Source organism: Opisthorchis viverrini (assembly GCF_000715545.1).
Source record: "Opisthorchis viverrini unplaced genomic scaffold opera_v5_9, whole genome shotgun sequence".
In the NCBI taxonomy this organism is placed as follows: Eukaryota; Metazoa; Platyhelminthes; class Trematoda; order Opisthorchiida; family Opisthorchiidae; genus Opisthorchis; species Opisthorchis viverrini.
Genome location: NW_008751665.1, coordinates 2,500,612 through 2,523,871, shown reverse-complemented (window position 1 = coordinate 2,523,871; position 23,260 = coordinate 2,500,612). Strand labels below are relative to the sequence as shown.

General features: G+C 45.8%; 2 protein-coding genes across 2 annotated transcripts in view; one reads left to right on the top strand and one right to left on the bottom strand.

The window, feature by feature from the left end:
• Positions 1 to 23,260, top strand: part of T265_12666 (hypothetical protein) — a gene marked incomplete at both ends in the record, with an annotated part of 41,324 nt that overhangs the window by 13,906 nt on the left and 4,158 nt on the right. The window contains one exon of the mRNA XM_009164848.1: positions 5,956 to 6,024. Within this exon, the coding sequence (XP_009163112.1) occupies positions 5,956 to 6,024 (69 nt within the window). The remainder of the gene's footprint in view (positions 1 to 5,955; positions 6,025 to 23,260) is intronic.
• The window catches only part of T265_00900 (hypothetical protein), a gene marked incomplete at both ends in the record, with an annotated part of 1,199 nt that continues 394 nt past the window's right edge, over positions 22,456 to 23,260 (bottom strand). Inside the window, one exon of the mRNA XM_009164795.1 lies at positions 22,456 to 22,611. Within this exon, the coding sequence (XP_009163059.1) occupies positions 22,456 to 22,611 (156 nt within the window). The remainder of the gene's footprint in view (positions 22,612 to 23,260) is intronic.

Sequence of the window (23,260 nt, the reverse complement as noted above, 5' to 3'; positions counted from 1 at the left end):
GAGCCACATCAATGGCTAGAGACATTGTCAGATAGGACCCAGTCGGCCCTGGGCGCTCGTGCATCCAAGCTATTGCCTTCAATGTATAGCTCCTTTTTCAACGCCCCCCCCACTTGACAGCCTACTGGCAGTGCTGGATTTATGCACCAATTTATCAGCTCCCGCCTGCTATGCGCAGCTACCTCCCCCACCCCCCTAAATCATCGGTGAACGAAACTGCGGCAGCTACAACCACTGTACGACGAGTACGCGGTTATTACAGCTGACAATGATGATGATGACGGCCGATGTGGCATGAGTTTATTTGTATGTGTGCAGTTTATCGTTGTACGTTGGGTGGGATACTGTCAAGGCGCCGATTAGGGTCCTCAACCAAAGCAGTTGGCTTAACGGCCTAACCTCAAGGCAGCGGTGTTCGGCGGGAAACGCAAATGCATTACCATTTCAACGGCACAAGTCGCCACATGTTCTAACCCTCAATCTGGAGGACCAGAAGACTGTTCGTCAGACCTCTAGCTGTTGACCAACCTTGTATGAGAGACCCTGTGAATGTCGCGGGAACTCCCCAGTACAGCTCAATGGATCGCTGAGGTGCGCAAACCGTCACACCACGGTAAGGTCCAGTCTCTTCGTGACGGGTTGTCAAGTGTCTGAGTGTATTTCTCTATCCAAGCGTCATCGTTCCCCTGGTCCTGACGACCTTCTACCTGTTGTTCTCAAGGATGATACTGGGTGTCTTATTCAGTGCCTGGCTAACCTATTTGGATCTATCTGAGGGAAATAGACCATCCTAGACAGCTGGAGTAAATCGATAAGAGTATGTATTTTCAAACCCATAGGTAATTCAGTGACCACAAAGATGTTAGTTCGACTCCTGTTGTAACAAGGCTTCCAGCGTCTCATTGATTCCTTGTCGTCTTACGGTGGCACGCGAAGTCTTGACTCGTGAGAATCAAGCGGTATTTCGACCGGGTAAAGGCTGTGTTGACCGCATCTTCCCACTCTGTCAACTATAAGAGCAACGCCACATGTGCAGACAACCCACAATTTAGGTGCTGCTTAACTTCAAGGGTGCGTTCGATTCTGTCGATCGATCAGTGCTGTTAACTACGCTTGCTCAGCATAATCTGCCGCTGAATTTTGTGAGCATTATCTTATCCTTATGTGTATGGTGTGGTCTCCGTACAACAGTAGTGTCAGAAAAGGATGCCACTCACTCGTTATTGTTTAATTTCGTCATTCATGAACTAATGTGGTGAACAATGGAGGATCTTCAAAACTGTGCTCAAACTGTTTCTGGAGTACGCAAATGACATCGCCCTTATCTTTGAAGACCAAGGCGGAACACGCGTCCTATTTAAGAGACCGACCACCGTCATGCAATCTTTCGGCATGCACCCTGCACCTTCAAAGTGCGGCCATACTTCATAACGTGTAGGCCTTGAACGTACACTATGCAGTTCAGGGAGAATCACTGGGCGTCGTGGAAAATTCTACATACCTCGGTATTTGTATTAGCTCTGATGTAAGTGTCTTCTGAAGTCAGTGCAAGAATCTCAAAGGTTTGAATCACGCTTGCTAATTTGCGTCACCTTTGGCGTTCAAAAGGCATATCACTAGATTTTAAGGATTGCCTGTACCAGGCTACAGTAAGAGCTGTTTTGTTGTATGGCTGCGCGACATGGTCTCCGCAGACTGATGATGTTAGGCGTCTTCAGATTCTTGACCACCGATGTCTCAGAAGCGTTGCTGGTTTTCATCATCATCATAATGGACGGCACGACATCGGTGCTCAACATGATGCTGTGCTGCCGTACAAAGGGCGCGTCGCGGGAAGTATTCGAACCTGCGCGGTGGGCTCCATTGGATTTCTAGTAACGAGTTGATTAGGAAACGGGTATTTGGTCGTGCAGCAGGTAGTTTGATCGCAAAAAACATCCAGCACCATTGACTACGATGAATCGACCATGTTCTACGCATGCCCAAGCACCATCTACCGGGGCGAGTGTTCTCCGTGTCTCCTTCACGATGGCGCGAACCGCGAGATGGACAGTACATGACTTGGTAGAAAGGCGTGAAAGAGATCATGAAGAGTTTGGGTGATGTTGGTGTTGTACGCCTTCCAGGATGGGGTCCTCGTGACACCCTTGCGCTTGGCTGGAGACATTGCATAGAATGGCGGTTGGTCGGTGTCAGTGGCGTTCATGCTGTCAGTTTCTTTTCAGATTATTTGATTGATCGCTTTGGGGTGTAGGTACCTCAGAATGTTTGACAGACCAGCACCAGGTCCCCTCACTCACTCACTCACTCACTCACTCACACATCAGTGCTGTTAACTACGCTTGCTCAGCATAGTTTGCCGCTGAATTTTGTGAGCATTATCTTATCCTTATGTGTATGGTGTGGTCTCCGTACAACAGTAGTGTCAGAAAAGGATGCCACTCACTCGTTATTGTTTAATTTCGTCATTCATGAACTAATGTGGTGAACAATGGAGGATCTTCAAAACTGTGCTCAAACTGTTTCTGGAGTACGCAAATGACATCGCCCTTATCTTTGAAGACCAAGGCGGAACACGCGTCCTATTTAAGAGACCGACCACCGTCATGCAATCTTTCGGCATGCACCCTGCACCTTCAAAGTGCGGCCATACTTCATAACGTGTAGGCCTTGAACGTACACTATGCAGTTCAGGGAGAATCACTGGGCGTCGTGGAAAATTCTACATACCTCGGTATTTGTATTAGCTCTGATGTAAGTGTCTTCTGAAGTCAGTGCAAGAATCTCAAAGGTTTGAATCACGCTTGCTAATTTGCGTCACCTTTGGCGTTCAAAAGGCATATCACTAGATTTTAAGGATTGCCTGTACCAGGCTACAGTAAGAGCCGTTTTGTTGTGTGGCTGCGCGACATGGTCTCCGCAGACTGATGATGTTAGGCGTCTTCAGATTCTTGACCACCGATGTCTCAGAAGCGTTGCTGGTTTTCATCATCATCATAATGGACGGCACGACATCGGTGCTCAACATGATGCTGTGCTGCCGTACAAAGGGCGCGTCGCGGGAAGTATTCGAACCTGCGCGGTGGGCTCCATTGGATTTCTAGTAACGAGTTGATTAGGAAACGGGTATTTGGTCGTGCAGCAGGTAGTTTGATCGCAAAAAACATTCAGCACCATTGACTACGATGAATCGACCATGTTCTACGCATGCCCAAGCACCATCTACCGGGGCGAGTGTTCTCCGTGTCTCCTTCACGATGGCGCGAACCGCGAGATGGACAGTACATGACTTGGTAGAAAGGCGTGAAAGAGATCATGAAGAGTTTGGGTGATGTTGGTGTTGTACGCCTTCCAGGATGGGGTCCTCGTGACACCCTTGCGCTTGGCTGGAGACATTGCATAGAATGGCGGTTGGTCGGTGTCAGTGGCGTTCATGCTGTCAGTTTCTTTTCAGATTATTTGATTGATCGCTTTGGGGTGTAGGTACCTCAGAATGTTTGACAGACCAGCACCAGGTCCCCTCACTCACTCACTCACTCACTCACTCACTCACTCACTCACTCACTCACTCACTCACTCACTCACTCACTCACTCACTCACTCACACTTTCACTCTGAGACTTAATTACATGAACTTTGTGGTTGTACACTGGTGAAGCATCAGTGTCAACACTGATGTTGCTGTCTCTGATGATGATGATGATGATGACGTGTACTTACGAATTAGCGGTTTCAAGTGGATTTTTGGGATATTTGGTGGCATTCTTGTGCCTTTTTAGTGATCTGCTATTTGTTGTGCTATGCTGCTGCCCTTCAGTGAATTGCAAAATGTATCCTCGATGGGACTTTTACTCTTGAGTAAGTTAGCCGACGTGAACCGTAGCGCACGCTTTCTTCACCGGTTAACGAAATTTAGTTGCATTAATACGTTGTAGCCTACTTTCCGGACTGACGGCACCACCGTTTCTGTACTTATCATTCCGAGACTGAGCCTGACCAGTGCAACTTCTTCAACGTTCGTTTATCATCTGGTCCAACAAGAGCCATTATACGTTGTAGTTGGTCGCGAAGGTACATGTGTTTAATATGATAACAGAACTTACGACAGAATTGCGGACTACATGAATATGTAGGTTCGTTCACTTCAATACGTCGCGCAGCCCTATATTATAAGCTAAAATAGTGACCACTTCAAGTCCAGAAATGCTAGCTGATATGGTAGGATATCGTATTTACGGTTATTAGGGTATCATGTGTTCATCTTGACGACCGCTTCAATTCAGCCAGTGGCATAAGGTTCTTCAATCAGGGTATTCCGTCTCGGTAGTAAATCTTTTCGATATGAGAAATTATATTACTATGGGTTGTGCCAAGATTCGAACTCAGGACATCTGACATGTGAGTCGAGCGTGTTACCAAACCACCAGTGCATGGCTGAACGCGCCTGAGTCATCCCGTCTGAAAAGGTGAACGTGGTACGCTTAGACGATGTGATTGGTTTGCCGGCAATTTCTCACAACTACCCAGCAATACTAATCCTTAGCCCAAAATTTCTCCAAAAACCGTTGACCCGGACGCAAACTCATGCGTAGCGATGCCCAAACATTGCCTTAACCTAGCAACATTTTACTTAAACTTGTTTACTTCGTTTTTGGTGCGCATTGAAAACTCGGTTATGCTTACTCGTGGAGCTGCTCAGCTAGGCGTCGGTCTCCGTGTCACTGTTCGTGAGCATAATTTGTGTTGTTTGCTGAAGGGAACTCACCCGTCGGCGTTGGTGGACTGCGAAAAATCTGACACTTTCCAACCTCGGATACCTACATTCGAATTTAGTTTGTTCTTCGATCACGCATTTACAAAGAAATAATTGAGCGTAGCGTACAATTATTCTTTGGTTTTATGCGCGCAGGTACTACGATGTCATTCTACCACAACAGTCGATGCATGCTCTGTCCATGTTATTGCACAGGGCGCTCTCACTCGTGAATGACATCTTTAGATGACCGTGACAGTTGTCGCATTTTAACAACTTTCAGCGAAATAACGATATTTTTAGGGTAAACACCGAACAAGAAAAATCCTGATACACACCCCTCCTATGCTTTCCGCACATAGGTGCCAAGTGCGCATTCGGTAGCCGGTGTAAAATGGTGTACGTGCCATACTTACAAACCAGGATTGAAACTTTTTTCCATAACAAAACAATGTGTTGAGCGTGTTTTTGAGTGGTCATAGGCAATTTATGTGTGAAGACGTTTGCCTATTCAGGTGTGGTAATTCAAATGCGTCCAGTGTGCGCTGGTGAAATACTAGCAACACGCTCGACTTGCAGTTCAGTTGTCCGGAGTTCAAAGTCTTGACACAATAGAGGATACGGATTGCTGATGAGCTCGGGATAGCTCATTGGTTAAGGACCGACCTTACTAACCGGAAGGCCTGTGGTGCGAAACCAACCTAAGCATCTCAACTACTGCTGTCTTGGCTTGGGCAACCTGACAGTATCTCAGCCCTCGTGCTACTTTCGAGTGACATGGTAGCTAGGCACCGAATGGGTGTTACAACTGAACGATAATCATTTTATCATTAGGCAGAAGGAAACTCAAGTCCAATGCTTTCCATCTTTGATGTGGTCCCACTAGAATAATTGCATGAGGAGGGCTGCTCGAACGCGACTGGCATCGATGTGAACCCTGCAACTAATTAAAACTTGTCCAGCAGGCTTTAAGCGTCCGTGGCGCTACCACTGGGAAGTGTATTCCAGAAGTAAGGAAAGTGAGGAAATTAAAGAAACTCCATAAGAAAATTATTGATCGTGCAATCGGTGATTGGCCGTTGTTTAATCTGACATGTGTGCATACGTATCAGATTTTTAACTTCACTTTGTGGGACATTTTCTCACCATGAGTGAATTCTTCGTATGTGCTGCACTCAGTTTTTCTCTTGTTCATCTTACAGCGGAACCAATGTGGATGATGTATTCATTGAGACTGCACGCAAAATTTACCAGAATGTTCAAGAGGGGAAGTAAGTGAGGATGCGCACATGTTTTTTTCTCACATGATGTTTCCGAAATTCCGAATGTTTGTTCTATTTAGATGTATTAAGTATTCAGTAGAGCCGTAATATAGGCTAAGTTGGGATAAACCCGATCCCCTACTGGACCGCAACCTGGACGAGATGGGTTCGGCCAATTGACAAGTGTGATTCTTCTCAAATACGTACTTTTCCATACTGCTGTTACTTTCTCTACGCTACTGCGTCTTGGAATGAGTGTGTTGGTCCCAGGGATAATCCCAGCGCAGTTTTAGACAGTCTCGACCCACGTGGCTGTGGTCATGCAGCTGCTATGGTCCGCTTGAGGGTGTAAATCAGAACCCACGACAGCTGGAACTAATGTGGGACTGTTGGGTTCCCGGTGGCGGAATGTCGAGTCACGCATAGGTTTGGCGATCGAGAATATCAAACGAAAGTGTTCGGTTCGAAAATCTACACATGGGTAAACAAAATTACACAACAAACCTCACTTGTCCACATCCTTGGCGTCCTTGTGTCACGGACCGGCACAGCGCAGCATCAAGGTCCACACACCAGAGATAACGGTGTTCGGAATGTTGGCTCGGTGGTATGGGTTGCGTTGGTCCATTCCGTGGCCAGTCTCATGGTTCTGTCTTGCTGTGTGATCACACGAGTGCTGCGGCAGGACAAATAGCAGACCCAGAAGATGGAGTACGAACGCGGACGGGTAAGTAGGTGCAGTGACACACCTACGCAGACACACACGAATGCTGGCATACCAATATCGGATGGGGCGGCTTTCGTCGCAAGGTGAGTAGCTGGTACGCAGGTTGTGACTGAGTAAACCACGTGAAGATCGATAAACACACAGGAGAATCGTCATACTGTCAAGTTAGGTCCAGTACCTACCTACAAATTTGTTTACAGAACAAATGATGGAATTCTCCGCATGGTCACACTGGGCCATTCGTGACGTGATGCGCTGAGCCAATGGACAATATTCCAATCAATCAAAGCACACCCTGTTCTGTGGATGGTTCGCCTAATGGACGTGTAGCCTCTCCTTGATAATGCTGTTAATCCAACGACAAATTGAATGGCCGCTCTCGTTCGTTAGTGCATCTACAAGTATGTGAAGCTCTGCGCTATTTGAGACGACGCGGGTTGTGCGCTCGACCCTGAACGTATGCGAAGGATACCTGATGGTTGGGATCAGAGAACTCCGGTGTGTATTAAAGCCCAGAATTTCGACATCTGTCCTCCGGGGGCGAGATGGCGCGAATTTACTGACGGGAAGTTTCGTGGTTCGAATCCGACCTCCGCCACTCGACTTCCCCTGTTTAGGCTTGGGCAACCTGGCAGTATCCTAGCCCTCGTGCTTCCTTCGGGTGGCATGGCAGCTAGGCACCGGAAGGGTGCTACAGCTGAACGCTTTCTTTCTTTTCTGTTTGGGTGACTTGTCTTTGGAAGACTAATTGAGGGTAATCTGATTTACTGACATTAAGATCCGTTTACACGGCAAAGAACCTTCCAGTCGCAATAAGGCGATGCAGTATCAAGTATGTTTTCTCTCTATTCCTGCAGTGCATGCCACAATTCTCAATATCTGATTTTGAAGAACATTTTTGGCGCTCCGGAGCCCTCCTGTAGTATTTTCAGATTGGTTTACAATACCTACACCACACTTCCAACACGGATCAGTGTTTTATGTTAGTAGCATTCACGGAATCTGTTGAACCTCACTGCGTCATCGCTTCTGTATGAAATACGTTTTTTCGTTTTTACGCCAACAACCCACTTATCGTGTGTAAATACTCGACAAGTTTGGCACCACCAACAACCAGACACGTCAACGGTTAATGGTGCCTTTCTAAAAGTCTGTGCGCCACTAAGTGGTAATTGATTCTTTTGAGAATCGATCACTCCGGATGCGGGTGAGACGTGCTTACCGGTTGAAGCATGTCTTTCTCCTTAAGTGGTGTGCGTCTGTTCGTTGCCGGTTTTTAAAAACGATGCTTTCCTCCCCCTTCAGATGTGTACATCAATATTAACGGCCTTATGACTCAATGTCATCAATGCTTGTTCAAGGTGCATATTCTCACTCGAATGTCATCGTGCTCTTGGTCTTCTGTGTTCAATGACAGGGTTGCATTTCTCACTCAGTGCCTGTCTAACTTATGTGCGTCTATCTGTCTATCAGGAGAAGACGAACCGTCCCAGACAACTAGATTCATTAGATAGCCGTTCCCATCTTCGGAAAAAGCACTCACACTGAATCTAGTAATCACAGGCGCCAGTTTAGCTTCCGTCGCAACAAAGCTTGTGGAGTTACTAATTTCTCGTTATCTTAGGACGGAACGTTGGACTTTGACCAGTGAGCTTTAGGCGGGGTTTTGACTGGGTATAGGTTGCATAGACTACGTCTTCACTTTCAATCAGGTTTTAGAGCAGCGCCATATGTAAAAGCGACCCACCATCTCGGTGTGACTTGACTTCATGGGTACATTTACTTCTGTCGATCGGCCAGTACTTCTAAGCACACTTGCTCAAAAGGGGTTGCTCCAGATGTTTGTGAACATAATTAATTCTCTTATCGAAGGACGCTCGGACGTGTGAGAGTTTAAGGGCTTCTCCGCAGGAGTTGCTGTCTGCTTCACTTTTGTTCAACCTCATCGTCATTCAAATATTGTGACGAACACTGGAGGGCGTTCGAAACCTCGTTGTTTCAATTACTGTCGTTTTGGAGTGAACAGATGACATCCTAATCTCTGAAGACGATGGCCAACCATAAGACGTGTTGAAGAAACTCACTATCATCGTAACATCTTTTGGCATGCGTCTTACACTTTCAAATTGCGGTCATGCTTCGGAACGTGCGGCTTTTGAGCATGTCGCTTGCAATTCAGGGAAAAACGCTGGTGTCGTGGCGAATTTCAGATACTCCGGTGGTTGTATTAACTCCAACTCGGGACGTGGTTTCCTCTTTCACAACCGCTCAGGTAAACGAACTTATTCACTGCATCGGTCGGTTTACCTGGAAGCATGAGATCTAGGTTTGATCCCACCCAATATTGTGGCAGCACTTTGCACTTCATGAGGGCGAGGCGCTTCCTAAACTGTGCAGCAGAATCATTTAGGTTATTTAAAATGAAAAACAGCTGTACGGTGCTCCTTGGCTTTTCAGCGTGCTCACTCCTTTGCCGGTTTTTGTAACACTCGCCATAATCCCGCTTGATGGTCAAATCTTATATCTGGCCTTCGTCGACATGCATGCCTTTAAATTGTAGATAATGTAAGTTATGAACCAATTTTTTTGCTTATTTGTATAGAATGACAATCACAAGAAAGCAGATGAAGGTACCGCGACCTTTTTGATTGAGTTTTCATCCAAGGTTACTGTAAGATTTCTAATTCGTAGAAGTGACAGTCAGATACGACTGTTGTTTACGTTCACTTAACAAGTGCTGAATTTCCACCCGGTCAGCCTCATTTCTCCTTGTGCCATGAAACGAAGAAGGTAGGAGATTACCTGGACTGCACAGGTTATTCTATGGTATTTCCACCCATAGGACGCTGGCGTAGCCACAAATCATACAACTTCACATACATCCAGGCCCGTTTTGCAGCCCTTGGTTCCAGTCGCGCACCGTTTCAGCTGTCTTGTATAGTCTTTTGAAATTGGAATAAGTGGGTGACTTACAACATAATTATTTGCAAACAAGTTGACATGAGTTTTACCGACGTATGGCAACATTTACTGTGCAAATATCCAAAGAGATCTGATCAGAAAACTTGCTTCTGAATAACCATTTAGCCGGTTAACTAAGCTTTATTCGTGTATCTTCCTGAGACGTTACAGTCTGTCGGCTGTTATTTACTTTATAGGTAGTTGTTTGTTAGACGTGAGACCGACCCGTTTTTCAGTCGCTCACCCGGTCTGTTCTGGTTGATCGTTTGTTGTCCAGCAATGGTAGCGTTTCACGTCTAACAAGTGTTCTCCTATACACTTCGTCTACTTTGATGTGCTCACATGCTCAGTCATTACGGGGTTTGCTGCTGCGCAGCAGCTAGGTTTCTAACTGAGCATACTGTCTACAAGGATTATGATAGATCCTGTTTGTCTGAGTGTGATATACCTTAACCGATGTTTTAGTACATCTGTGGGTGGTTTTTGGTTGTTGAATCTATCGATTACCATCAGAAATCTCTGGTCTCTACTCCCTCCATGTAATAACGGTAATTCCCCAGCACCGTTCTCGGTCTGATCCTTCCAAACTGGCATTTTCACTAAAAGAACGACAGGGGTTCACAAAGTCTATTAAGCGCCCAAATACAGGCAAAAAACCCTGTACAGCGCGTCACAGTTCAAGTGTGTGCGGCGACAACATTCTAGAAATTCGGACGACTTCTGTTCGTGCCATTGCCAACCGGCACTCGGCGGATACTGAATCATGATTAGCTGTTTGGTCCACATCTTCGACCAATCAGAGCTCGCCTCGACGATGGGCAAACAAGCGATCCGATACATTGACGAATGATGTACGGATTAGACCGTAGCGGCGCCTAACTCGATTGGTGCACGTTTCCTCCTTACACCCCACTTCTAAAAGTAATTACCGTTAGATCTGCCGGTTGTTCTTAATGATTTTGTTTCAACTGTACCGGTGTGGAATTCGTTTAAATACCAATGTTAAGCGGCGCAGACGATTACACTTGAAGTTTTCTGCTCTAGTGTGTCTAAGTCATGCTGGGCCATGTCGTGTTGTGACTTAGTGAGTCTGTGTTTCGTTTTCTCACACCACAATGCACTTGAACTTCCTCGTTTTTCCTTGTGGACATTTCAAAACTTGCGTTCAAATTAACGTCTCAGGTAGAACCAGACCAGTGGTTCTCATCTTTAGACACTTATTCCGTACCTATTCACGTGTTCCATATGATAGCCCCAAGCTGCAGAACACGACGAAGCAAGGATTATCAATTCTTGAAGAACAACTAAAACGTGCCAACGAGGCACCACTTCCCTTTAATACACCTGGAATAAGCATGCAGGACAAACCGCGTACCGGCCGGATTATCCAAGCTACTATAATTTTCCAGCTGCCCACTGTCATGAAGTTTCTTATGTATCACTGAACAAAACTAACATCTGCGTACAACTTTGAACTGGGTTTCGGCTTCAGGAGTTTTCAGATATTGGAGAAATTCTTTCCTGCAAGTGAAGTGGGACATCTCAGTGTTGAACTACTGGCCGGAAGGTCGCAGGTTTGCACCCCCCACCTAAAGGATCGTGAACCTTGCACTGCTGAGGATTCCCATCAAGGATGACAGTTCGACGGGCTTACCTGCTCCTCAGCAGATGTTAACGTAATTTGGGGCATGTGATTCAAATCTGAGTTTCCAATGCTCCCCGCTACCTACAAACTGTAAGTAGTTTGCTGAAAAAGAAATCCCACAACTAACATGGGTCGTCCGTTTGAAAAGTTGTCACTTGAGGAGCCATTCAATGCGTGACCAAATGGTGTGAATTATGTGACTAATGATTAAGTGGCCCATGTCTAAGTGCGAGTTGATTACACTGTTGAGCATCCGTTCGTGGTCGAACAGCGTGAAATCGAATCAGGGACCCGACACAACAGTGGCTGATTCGATTGACGGTCGACGATCCAAAAGGAAGCTGAGATGCTTGGCAACACTCGAGCTCAGATTATTGTACCCGTGTGTCTTTTGTTCATAGTGCCTGTTTATTTGGTCTTCATTGCAAGCGGTTGCAAACTCTTAGCTTCCAAAGTACGCGGTCATCGACCTCACGATGAATATCTGATTCAGGTGCATCCCGATATGCTTTGCGATGATTAGTTGTCAAACTGGCCAGTTCGGGGTTTTACATTAACGACACCTTAGTTGGCTAATACGATCAAGACTTCATATTTATTCGCTTCCTTTCCCTTATCAGTTTCGGTACTTTTTTTAATGGCTTCGCAAAATTTGTGGGTTTCGATGCTGAGGAGGTAGCCTTATGCAGCAAACATTCACAGAGATGTGCGTCTTTGGGATTTACCGGACAAACTTGAACATTCGCCAGTTTGGGACCGGTAGTCTGGTTGGACAAAAGCTGCTTTTTTCCAGTATATTGACTTCAGTTACTGGCTCGGAGAATGAACAGTTTGACTATGTCTAATTGCATCCAGCCTTATGGAGCCAGCAATCACAGCAGTGCAAAGATGACTGTGTTTCGGAGATCTGTTTCACCAAAGCACTCTTATTTGTAGAGCGCAGGGTACTTCCCAGACTACTGATCTGATGCAACTGGCTTTCTGAAGATCACCAAACTCTTCATAAGCGCATTAAGCCTTTTTATACGGGATTGTAAGATTGTTTCAGAGGTAAGATAGTCGATAGGAGGGAAATTAGTATCGAGGCAGTAGATTAATGCACGTTGTTCAGGTTGACAGAAAGTGTAGAATTAATTGAACTCAGTCATACGATAGTAGGTGATTTGGTGTCAGGTTGACAGAAGGTGTAGAATTAATTGAACTCATACTTGGACTCAGTCATACGATAGTAGGTGATTTGTTGTGGAGAACTGAGATAAATAGGTATGTATTTCAGCAGTCAGAAATTAGCGACTTGCACATCGACGTCCAGTTTCGGTCCCGTACCTATGCTCACAGCATACGACCAGTTCATTATGTAGGTCACTTTCTACCCTGAAACTCATAGACTACACCCACCATTCACGTGATCGTTATAGATTCCGTTGTTTCTGAAGTTTTGTGGCCAATCTTTTCTATCCCAGTCCCAAACAAACACACCCACTTGTGCCTATTGTTTTCAGCTCTGGTCTCTTTTATTGGATAATCGTTTCCCACCAATTACTTGAGTAAGCGAGAGTGTAAATTCCCTATCACGTACGTGTGTGGCCTACAGAGAAATGGCGGACCTATTGTGAGGGACCTTCCTGTGGGCCGATTAAAAACATGAAACAAGCAAAAAAACACGAGAAACTGGGGAAATGAGCGATCTGTGGGTAGTGCACAAAACTAGAGTTTTTGAACTTTCAAGATTACAAGCATTTATTACACAAAAAGTAGAAGTATTTTATAAGCAAGTAGTCTTGGTTTTGTTGTGTAACGGAAAACCTTAAATTTATGGCAAGCATGTGTGGATGGGACGACTGAATGATTGTGTTATATCTGCTGCTGACCTGCTCCAGTGCCTAATGCTGGGGAACAAAGACTCACAGAAGGGAACACAGCCGCTATATTCCGAACAAATGAGTGCGAGAGCGTGAGTGCGTGCGAGTGCGAGAGCAAAAGTTACAACGGCCCCACGCTATTCAAAGGGGACTTTCTGACATTGATCCAGGCTGTCTGAATGCCTCTATGAAAGGCCTGAACGCAGATCACATTCGGTCGTGCTTCTGTGGCATGCATGAACACTCATCAGCTTCTACTGAACTGATTGAATGACTGACTGGCCTGGATGCTTGCCGGCTTTCCTGTTGAGTTTTTTGGTGGAGCAGTAGGTTCCGGGCGTCCTGAGGTTGCTTTCAGGAGTCTGACCTTTCTTCCTGACCTGACTGAATGATTATGGAATTTGGACGGAAAAACTGACGAATAGGGAATGAGAAGCCGACGTTGAAAGATGGCTTGTGGATTTCGGTCCGTGAAGCATTCCCTATTAGATGCACAGCCTGTGATTGAGTGCTATCTAACGTTGAAACAAGTGTCCAAGGTGCACCACCCAAAATATTACAGCAGATGTGGGAGAAAACATTCGTGACAGTTTGAAAGGAAATCGAGTTCTTACACCTGGATCGATAGTAACCTCGGAGGCGGACGGAAGGCGAAATATGTTCGGAACCGGTAAGTTAGAGGGGTGTATTAAACGAGCCCAAATCATGAGGATCTGTACGATCAGCGACACGCCCGGCCACCAGTTATGTGAGGTGAAACTGATCTTTCAGAAGATTAGATGTCGAAAACTTGGAAGGTTACATAATCTGCCGGAACCTGAATGCAACCGAAAACAGAAGAGGCATCATTGGTGACTGGTATGGAGGTAATATGAGACTTTGGGCGACGCTCGCCTCGACCCTATAGATCCGAGAGAGAGAGAAGCGCCGTCATGGCCTGTTGANATAGATCCGAGAGAGAGAAGCACCGTCATTGCCTACCTAAACAAAGCGGTCTGTCAAGAAGTTACCGGTCCAGTTCCGCAATTCAGGATGTAGCCTTTGTGGCGAGATGGCTCATTGGTTAGAGCGCGAATTTACTGACCGACAGGTCGGTGGTTGGAACCCGAACTCGGCTTCTCGACTTCTCCTGGCCAGGCTTGGACAACCGGTAGTACCCCAGCCTTCGTGCTTCCTTCTGATGGCATGGCAGCTAGGCGCTGAAATGTTGCTACAGATGAACGATTATCAGTCAGATTGTCATCTCATACGTGGCCGAAATCTTTCGAGATACCAAGGAATATCGATTCGGTCTTATTGAGCAAGCCCACCAATAAGGCACCAATGAAGCAATGATGACTGAACTTGCCAGTGATCATTTAGGAAGTTGCTATTTTCCCAGGTAGTGTAAGAAGTTTTGGCCAAGGAGAACTCCAGAATTGAGGGTAAGATTGGGTCAAATAGACAGCCAAGCTTGAAGACGAGATGTATATGAGAAATCCACGTGGAAAAGTGAACTGCATGATGTAGAGGAGGACCGATTGGAGTGAGCTCCGTAACGCAGGTAAAGAACAAAATAGTGGGAGCACTTCCTAACCAGAGGTTTTAGGGGCGTTTAATGACGGAAGGCATCGAAAGACGACCTCCATTTTAATTCATGGTAGCGGAAACTAATTTCTAGCTACTGAGTATTCTAGGACGGAAGTTGAGGGAAATAGCAAAACGTCGGGCGAAAAAGTGAGAGAATATTTCGATTTTCTCATCATTGAGCAGGAATTCTGACTGATTGTTTTTGCAACTTCCAGACGGACTGACTTCAAGCGGAAGTGTTAGACAGCTGATCCGTGTTTAAACTGATAAATATACACAATCGACTTTCTCAGTGGTGTCAACGAAGATCTGTCAGTCATATAGTCTGGATTGAGTGAAAGGAAAATGTCACGACACGGACGTTCTTTCTTGTAACAACCCTGAGACAGGCCTAATAAATTCATCCGTCTATCGAGCTTAGGAAGTGAAGTCATTGAGATCATCACATGATCTCCGGAGATAAGCTATCCCAAGTTCAGGGGCCAAAACTTCTTCGCATGCTGTTTTAGTCAGGGGGCGAGATGGCCCAAGTGGTTAGAGCGCGAATTTACTGACCGAAAGACCCGTGGTTCGAACTCGACCTCTGCCTCTCGACTCTTCCTGTCTAGGCTTGGGCAACCTGACAGTTTCCCAGCCCTCGGGCAACCTTCGGGTGGCATGGCAGTTAGGAACCGATAAGGTGCCTCAGCTGTTTTAGTTAGTAGATGAAAGCGGTAAAAACATAACAAAAAAGGTGTTGGACAACGGCAGCTAAACGTGAACACAGGAAAGTTGATCGAGCCAAGTGTGACTAGTGAGTGGTTAAGGCGATGTGTAGCGCCAGTACCATCGTCCGGAATTCGGGATATATTCGAGATGAAGAGCCGGTTGATTTCGAATTGGTTAAAGGCAATTCCGCCTCTTGTCGCGAGGTATCGTTCCGGCCCCAATGTTTGCGCCTTATACTTTTCAAAAATGCGGTACCACCGGTGAGAGATCTGACGATTATAACTATTCGAGACGAGAACGGAACATCCTTGGGTGAGATATTTCAGAAAACCACAACAACTTGCGACAATCGCCATGACACCACTCCGGTAGTCTTGGCATCCAGCGTGTTCTCTGGTGAAGGGCGAGAATTAGGCTGCATCGTATTGACCAGGAGGATGCATTGACCAGTATTCCACTTCAGGATAGGTGCTTGAACAGCACCACTGTGTAAACGACCGTTAGTGTTTGTTTTCCTGATCTCTAGCTCTGTTGATCATCAGAAACTATGATGGTGTCCGTCACGAAGTGACTGAACCTTACCGTGGTGTGACAGTTTGCGCACCTTAGCGATTCATTGAGCTATACTGGGCAGTGTCCCCGTGACACTCACAGTCTCTCATACCAGGTTGGTCAATGGTTAGGGGTCTGACGAACACAGTTTCTTGGCCCTCCAGGTCGGGGGTTGGAACGTGTGGCGACCTGTTCCGTAGAGATGGTAATGCATTTGCATTTGTCGCCAAACACCGCTGCCTTTCGGTTAGGCTTTTGAGCCAAAAGCTTTGGTTGAGGACCCCAATCGTCCTCCTGTCTAGGTGTGGGCGCCCTGACAGTATCCCAGCCCACGTACAACCATGACATTCACGACTAACAATACTCTCATGCGTACGACAGTGAAACATCACTGTTGAACACTAATGTCCTGCTGTCGATGATGATGATCACGATGATCATGATGATGGTGTCTGGCGAATAAAGTGGTCCCTTCCAAACTTTACCACTTGTAGGGGCACTGCACAATTATGAGCGCATACGCGTGTTCAGTAAGTTTTTGCCTGAGTACACCAAGTCCAGTGACATCAGGCTGTCCTCTCTCACCGTTCCCTTTCAACGTTGCTACTGACATGCCACTTGAAACTTCTCTGCTTGCTCATAACTCTCGGTTATCGGATTGTTCCTGGGATGTTCGCACTGAACGCGCTGGACGAAGTTGCTCCTTCTGGTTCAGATCCTCCAAAGATGTAGATCATTGTAAATAACCTAAATAATTCTGCATGGTTGGATGTGAGCTTCACGCCTGCAATGTGCGAAGTGCTGCTACAAGACTGAGTGGGATCAAATTTAAGCCTCATACTTGCTTATTCGCCTGGGCAGGTGTATGAGCTCCAGTGGACAGTCAGAAGGCGAGACTACTTCTCGAATTTGGAAGGCCAGTCTCTGAAACCTATGCTGCCGGCGTGAAGTCAGATTGCCTATCATTGTTAGAGTATACTACTTTGAATTGGTAACGAGTGGCCTCTACGCGCAGGTGATGTACGAAATCTCTCGGTATTTGACCATCAGTGACTCCGTGTCCGGTGGGAACATGCGACCTGCGATTTTGAGGTAAGCTTTGAGGTTAAAAGGAGAAGGCACCCCCACACAATTGGCAAACTGCTTACGCTGTTTAGGACTTATTTGGTATGTAAGAGTACCGTCTAGCTCACAAAACTCTATAAACTCACTGTACTACTCTGTGCTAACGCCGTGATCTCAAAGCAAGGAATTGGTTAATTAGCCTAAACGCACGATCTAGGTGTCCTCTCTGACAAGTAACGTGTAGTCTAATTCACCGACGGACGGCCAGTGATGATTGCGGCGAAACCGACGAACTTCACCTGCGTTCGTTCAATAGTCGTAATTGAGCGATGAACAATATATTGAATTAGACGTGGGTAGGCAGTATAGATAGATAGACCATGGTTTTATATGAAATTAACAGTAAACCGTGACGAGAATTAAAGAAAGACTTACGGCTAGGTTGAACCTTGTGCAATTAGCAACACAGGATGGCACACAAGGGGCAGTGTGCTATCGGACAAATTAAACGGGAAAAATGTTCAGTTCAAAGTGGGACATATTTCCAACAACAAGCCCAGAAATGAGTGTGAACGAATCGAACTATAGAAAAATGGTTGATATAGAGTCGACTTTGTATAAAATAGAATAGTTCAGTCTTGAAACCTGAGCAGTCACCGGAAAGGTAATGAATAGGGAAACAAATTACGTCACGTAATCGACACTCAGCCCTGGTTATACCTTTCCGTTGAGCAATAACATCCTTTCGGTACCTAGCTCCATTGTCACCACTCGAAGGAGGCACGACAGCTGAGATACTGTCAGGTTGCCGAAGTCTAGACGGGCAGTCGAGATGCTGAGGTCGGGTTCGAACCACGGACCTTACGTCCAATAAGTTCGCGCCTTAACCACTGAGCCACCTACCCTGTTCTCCCATTTTTCGGTGCCCGAAACTGTGGCAGGTATAATTAACATCCCCTTGGCACGTAGTTTAGAGCTGATGAACTGGACTGAACTGTAGGTTTTTCACTTACGTTGATAATGATGATCAAGTGAACTTACCGCAAGTCTGTTTGGTCAGTTTAGCCACTAAATTCTTTCAGTGCTGTCCCACCATGAGGGAAGCGGAACTTTTCGAAATGTCTTTGAGAACACAACGGATTTTCTTAAGTAAGTACTACCATCAGCTAATAACATTTCATCCAGCAACGATCATTCTGATGAGATTTCGGAGAAAAGCATGTGACAGTACCCAAAAGGGAATGATCTATCGGTCTCCCATCCATCAGTAATGGTTCAAGTGAAATTTTTACTGTTAAATTTTCTGAAGCCATAAATACCGCTTCCAGCGCGACTAAAGTCGGTAAATCCACCGATCGGTAACTGTTCAGTGTCCCAAAGATATGTTACCTCTACTGGTTCCTGTGGTGTGTATCCGTATTAGTTCATGTGTTGCTGTCGCCAACCTACAAGACACTAATCAAAAATGGACGAAAACATCCACCGGTTTGATTAATGGACATTACAATATAAAATTTCAGCCTGAACACCGACCTATTTTTCGCGCGCCACCAAGCCGGTTTCAGACGCTGGCTTCTGGGTGTAGCCAAAAAGTCGCGATTCACGTTTACCACCAGATCAAAAGCATTTTGTTCGCTTCCTTGACCTAAGCGCACTCCACAATCACAAGTGAGGGCCTGTTCAGCTGATCACATGATACTTATTACGTGCCTCTTGTAACACTTTCGTGCCTGATATACTGGGTGGCTTCTGTCGCTTCATCCGGTGCAGTCATACTATATAATCGGTGTTCCGCCTTACGCTCGTTTCTCTCGGTTTATTGCATGTTACCTGGGGACTTGAGAAGAGGCTGCACAGAAAGTTTTCTTTACTCTACAAGTTTAATCTGCCCAATGCAGAGTGGGTATTTGGGATGCTTTAAACGTACGTACCGGTTTTCCGAACCGGTATCGCCCCTTAGGATCAAAATAACTTACTTGCTGCTGCGAGGACCCGGAGAAATGGCCTTTTCACTGGGCAGCTGAATACTTGTTGGTGAACTGCATTTATTTGCAAATTAAGCAGGTGGCGACTCGAGACTCGACCGTATACCAGCTGAATGTGCTGCACAAAAGGCGTTCCATATTTTGGTTGGTCCGGTATTTGACAAATTGTAATGCATTATCTTGACGGAACTGCAAAACCGGTCATGGGCTGTCGAAAAGTTTTCAGCAATCTTATAAGTAGTATACTCGAGAAATTCGAGTGATATTCCCAACAATACATAACTCATCGTGTGTTTCATTCGGATGATGCGATATGATGTTAATTTTAGGAAGGCAGTTTTGAACCAAAACTACTGAAAACGACCATGGGAAGGGCAATAAAAAACAGAGGAGTAGGGATATGTGTAGGCATAACCCCCCACACTCAGAGCAGAGGCGATGGCGTAAAGAAAATTAGGATGAACCCATTAGTGACATTGCTGTTTCAGTGAGGCAGAAAACGGATGAAGCGGGAGATGATGAGGGTGCCGAAACGAGTCAACGGAATGCTGTCCCAACCCCACGATCTGGAAAGAAATACTAAATTCATGAGAAGCGAACTGCATCCTAACCACGGGGCTTAGATTTTCAAAGCACCTAAGCAACCAGGATGGAAACGTGATCCCCCACCTACCACCTGGTGGTTTTGTGCAACTCAGTCAAACAGCTATTATCTAGCTTTTACCGATCTGCATGAATTGCGGTAGGATGTTGCATAACACCGATGAAGAATCCTAAAAGCGTCCGACCCTGCTGGCCCAGGACTGAAGTGAGCAATGATCTAGACCTTCATCATTATGAACGGTCTCGTTGAGACTGTCCGACCACCATCGAAACCTTCTCCTCAAAAGTATCCCAAGATGAAGGAGATTAAAATCGGACACTAAAAGGGTTACAACATTCACTCAGATGGTCTGTGTCCAGGAGAAAGGCTGGTACCAATGGCAACAAAACTTTCCATAATCATATTTGTGAAGTCATGTTCCAATCCATTCTGATATAGGTCTTGAGAACAACACTCATTTCGTTAGAGGATGAATTGGCATGATATGGCCATCGGAAATTTGTCCTTCATGCTGGGAGTTACAGTCCTTACACCCTGGGGAACAATTGAAGGGTTTCGTAATTAACATGGAGAAATTGTTTAGAATTCACCAGCACTTTTTCCTCTGTTTGGTTTAATCAAAGCCTCTGAATTCTAATCAGTCTTACTTCCCAATCCAATTCTCTCTAGGTGCATCAAGCTTCACGTGACTTGAACTTGTGCATGTTCGAAGAATTCACTCATTTGCATTGTGATTGATGTCCGATCGATCATTTTGACCGACTGACTGGCATCAACCTCCTTCGATCGACTATTTTGTTTTTGTGAAATATGCTGATGCTGTTTGGCACGTTTTATCAGCGAATTCACCTGCACGGAAACAGCTGACGACAATGTCCGGTGGCACTGTATGACAGTTAGTCGCGACTCCTGAGGGGTCGGTCCGAAATTACAGCGTTTCTTCATATGCATCAACTTACAGTGCTGCGACCCGTTGATAGCAGTCTTATTCAAGGATATACTGGAGTGGGTATACTGAGTGCTGGGCTTACAGGGAGAGAGTTATTAATGCAGCGGGGAAGGGAGGTGCTAGCAGTAATTTGTCTTCGCTTATCCAATAGAATTCCTGACAGACTTATCTGTCATTCTTTGTGGGACACCCCACCCGGTTTGTTGTTCCCACAACGCACTCCGATTTCACTTGCAGATTCAACTAGTTGTGGCTAGTAGCAGTATTCACACGTCGATATATGGTTTGCGGAAACGGCCTTAATTAGGCACGGGTGTCTGAAGGCAGGGGACCCGGTGAACTGACCGGGTGATCTCGAGCCCAGTTTGAACAGCACTCTTTCGTCGCGTCTCCTTTCATTCCACCATCGAATACGCAGAGGATAGAGGATCTCACCTGAAAAAAAAGCCAGTTGCTGTCTGGACTGTCATTGTTATCGGATTCCAATAAATTTTGTGGGACAAAGTTGTTTTCTCACACAAGGTTACACAAGTTGGTTACAGTTGCTGTGAAGCTCAATTGTAGGTTTGCGTAGGTCCGTCGTTCCTCTAGCAGAGTCATGGCCTGTGACATCTGGAAAGGCTGATCCCCCCTTACGCACAATGTTTAGGGGCGATAAACCAAAAAGTCCTATTTGCGGGAATGTCAGCTCAGTTTGTATTAAGATTTCTAGCAGAGTTTGGAACAAACAGCCCAGCCTTAGGGGATAAATATTTAAGATCTTTCTTGCATTCGGACCGACCGTGCGTCTGATTTCCGCCGCGTGTTTCCATCATTAAGGCGACATTTGTGATAGGCCATAAATCCCCTGTCACCATAGCAACGCGCAGCCCAATGAACAGTGATGTCCCTTTCGTACTGGCGGAATTCTCTTCTTCGTTTTACCACTCAGTTGATCGACAGGCACTCGGTTGCTTGTCCTTAATTTTACTAGAAAATCCTCACGGGGAATTTCAGCACACGTTCCGTCTTGTTTAAAAATGTAACTAAATCCAAACGGTTAGCTTTTCACGATATTTTAAAAACTATCCCGTTCCCTTGCGACGTGATGGAACGCCCGTTTGGCTCGATCCCTGTGGCTAATCGCCTTGCGCAAAAGATTTCCCCGTAATACATCTTGAATGTCCGCACCTCAAACAGATTTCGCGCTGTAATTCCGTATACATCATTGGTGTGTCAAGTTGCTATTTTGGTTCGCACCGGCAGTAATCCCTGTGGATGCATAGACAGCAGGGTCCGAAAAGCGTTGAACTTTCGACAGTATCTTCTCGAATGCACGCCGTGAAAATGAGCGCAGACCTTGTAAGCATTGCGACGCGCAGAGCTTCAGCTTTTTTTTTGAGTTGTCACATCCAGTCTTCTTCCTTGATGATGCAATTCCCCCGTCCCTCTGGCGCTAAATCGAAGTTATTGTTGTGCGAGTGACTACCTTCTCTCAGGACACTGTAACCAGGCTAGCGCTTGCGACTAAACAGCTGTGAATTATTTTTTGAGTTGCTGAAACCCGTCACAAATATTTCCCCCTACCCAAGTGATGGAGTTATCGCGCGGTGATTGAAAGGAGGGATACGGCAGCAGGAACACAAATGTGAACTGTGCGGTGTGTTTCTCAACAGCTTTCACACATTTTGTTCGACCAACTCTAACCCTAGCCGAGCGGGATTCACGTTTAGTGGCGACCACAAGGCGATCCCCTTCTGCGCCAGTTGTAGTCGCCTAAGGAAGCGAACCGCAAAGGTATGACTGTACAGCTCTCAGTCATTCTGGAAGCCCATTAAACCTTGAGAACGCATGTCATCTGCTTCGGGTCCTCCGACGAAGCATTCACGTCCAACAAAATTTCGCAATTCCCACTTTTTCTACTGAGCTCGTCGTACTTTTTGTTTCTCAGGTGAAACATCGTCCAAGGATGTTTGTCCGGAATGTGTGCCTTTTACAATTACAACCGTTTAATGAGTCCAGACAAACTTTGTACTGGCATCAAAGGCGACCGAACTGATATTCACGTTCAAAAGGAGACTCCGTTGACGACGGTATGAAATGAAACGAATCCACATTTTTCAGAAAAGCTCTTTAGCCTAATCATCATGCTTTTCTCTTACTATGGAAACATATTTCGCGTTCTCCAAATCAAAGTCCTCATTCCTTTACCACAACTCTGCTAGTTTGGCGCTGTTATCCATTCTTTAGGCTGCACAATTTTATTGGCTATTGTTACTGGTGTCACAGTAATTCCCAGGCGATTTGCCGGTGAGGAATAAGTAGCATTAAACCTGTTGTTTGCGCATGGCATGCTCCCTAAATTGTACTGAATGGAGATTAATGCTGCTTGCTCTTCGACGGCTTGGTGAGACTGATTCTTTGGTCGTATAATGAATCCCGATCTGCTCAAACTAGGTGCTACTTTTAGCTGATCAGCTGATGCATCTCCAACTCGGTCCATGCTCTTTGAAAATAAGTCAAAATAAGTCATGATAACCGCGTTGGGAATATGCAGATTTCTGTAGAAAACTTGCCGACATACCAAAATCCGCTTCAACCCCCCAATCCACGAAGGGTGAGAAGCGTTCTTCTGTCCT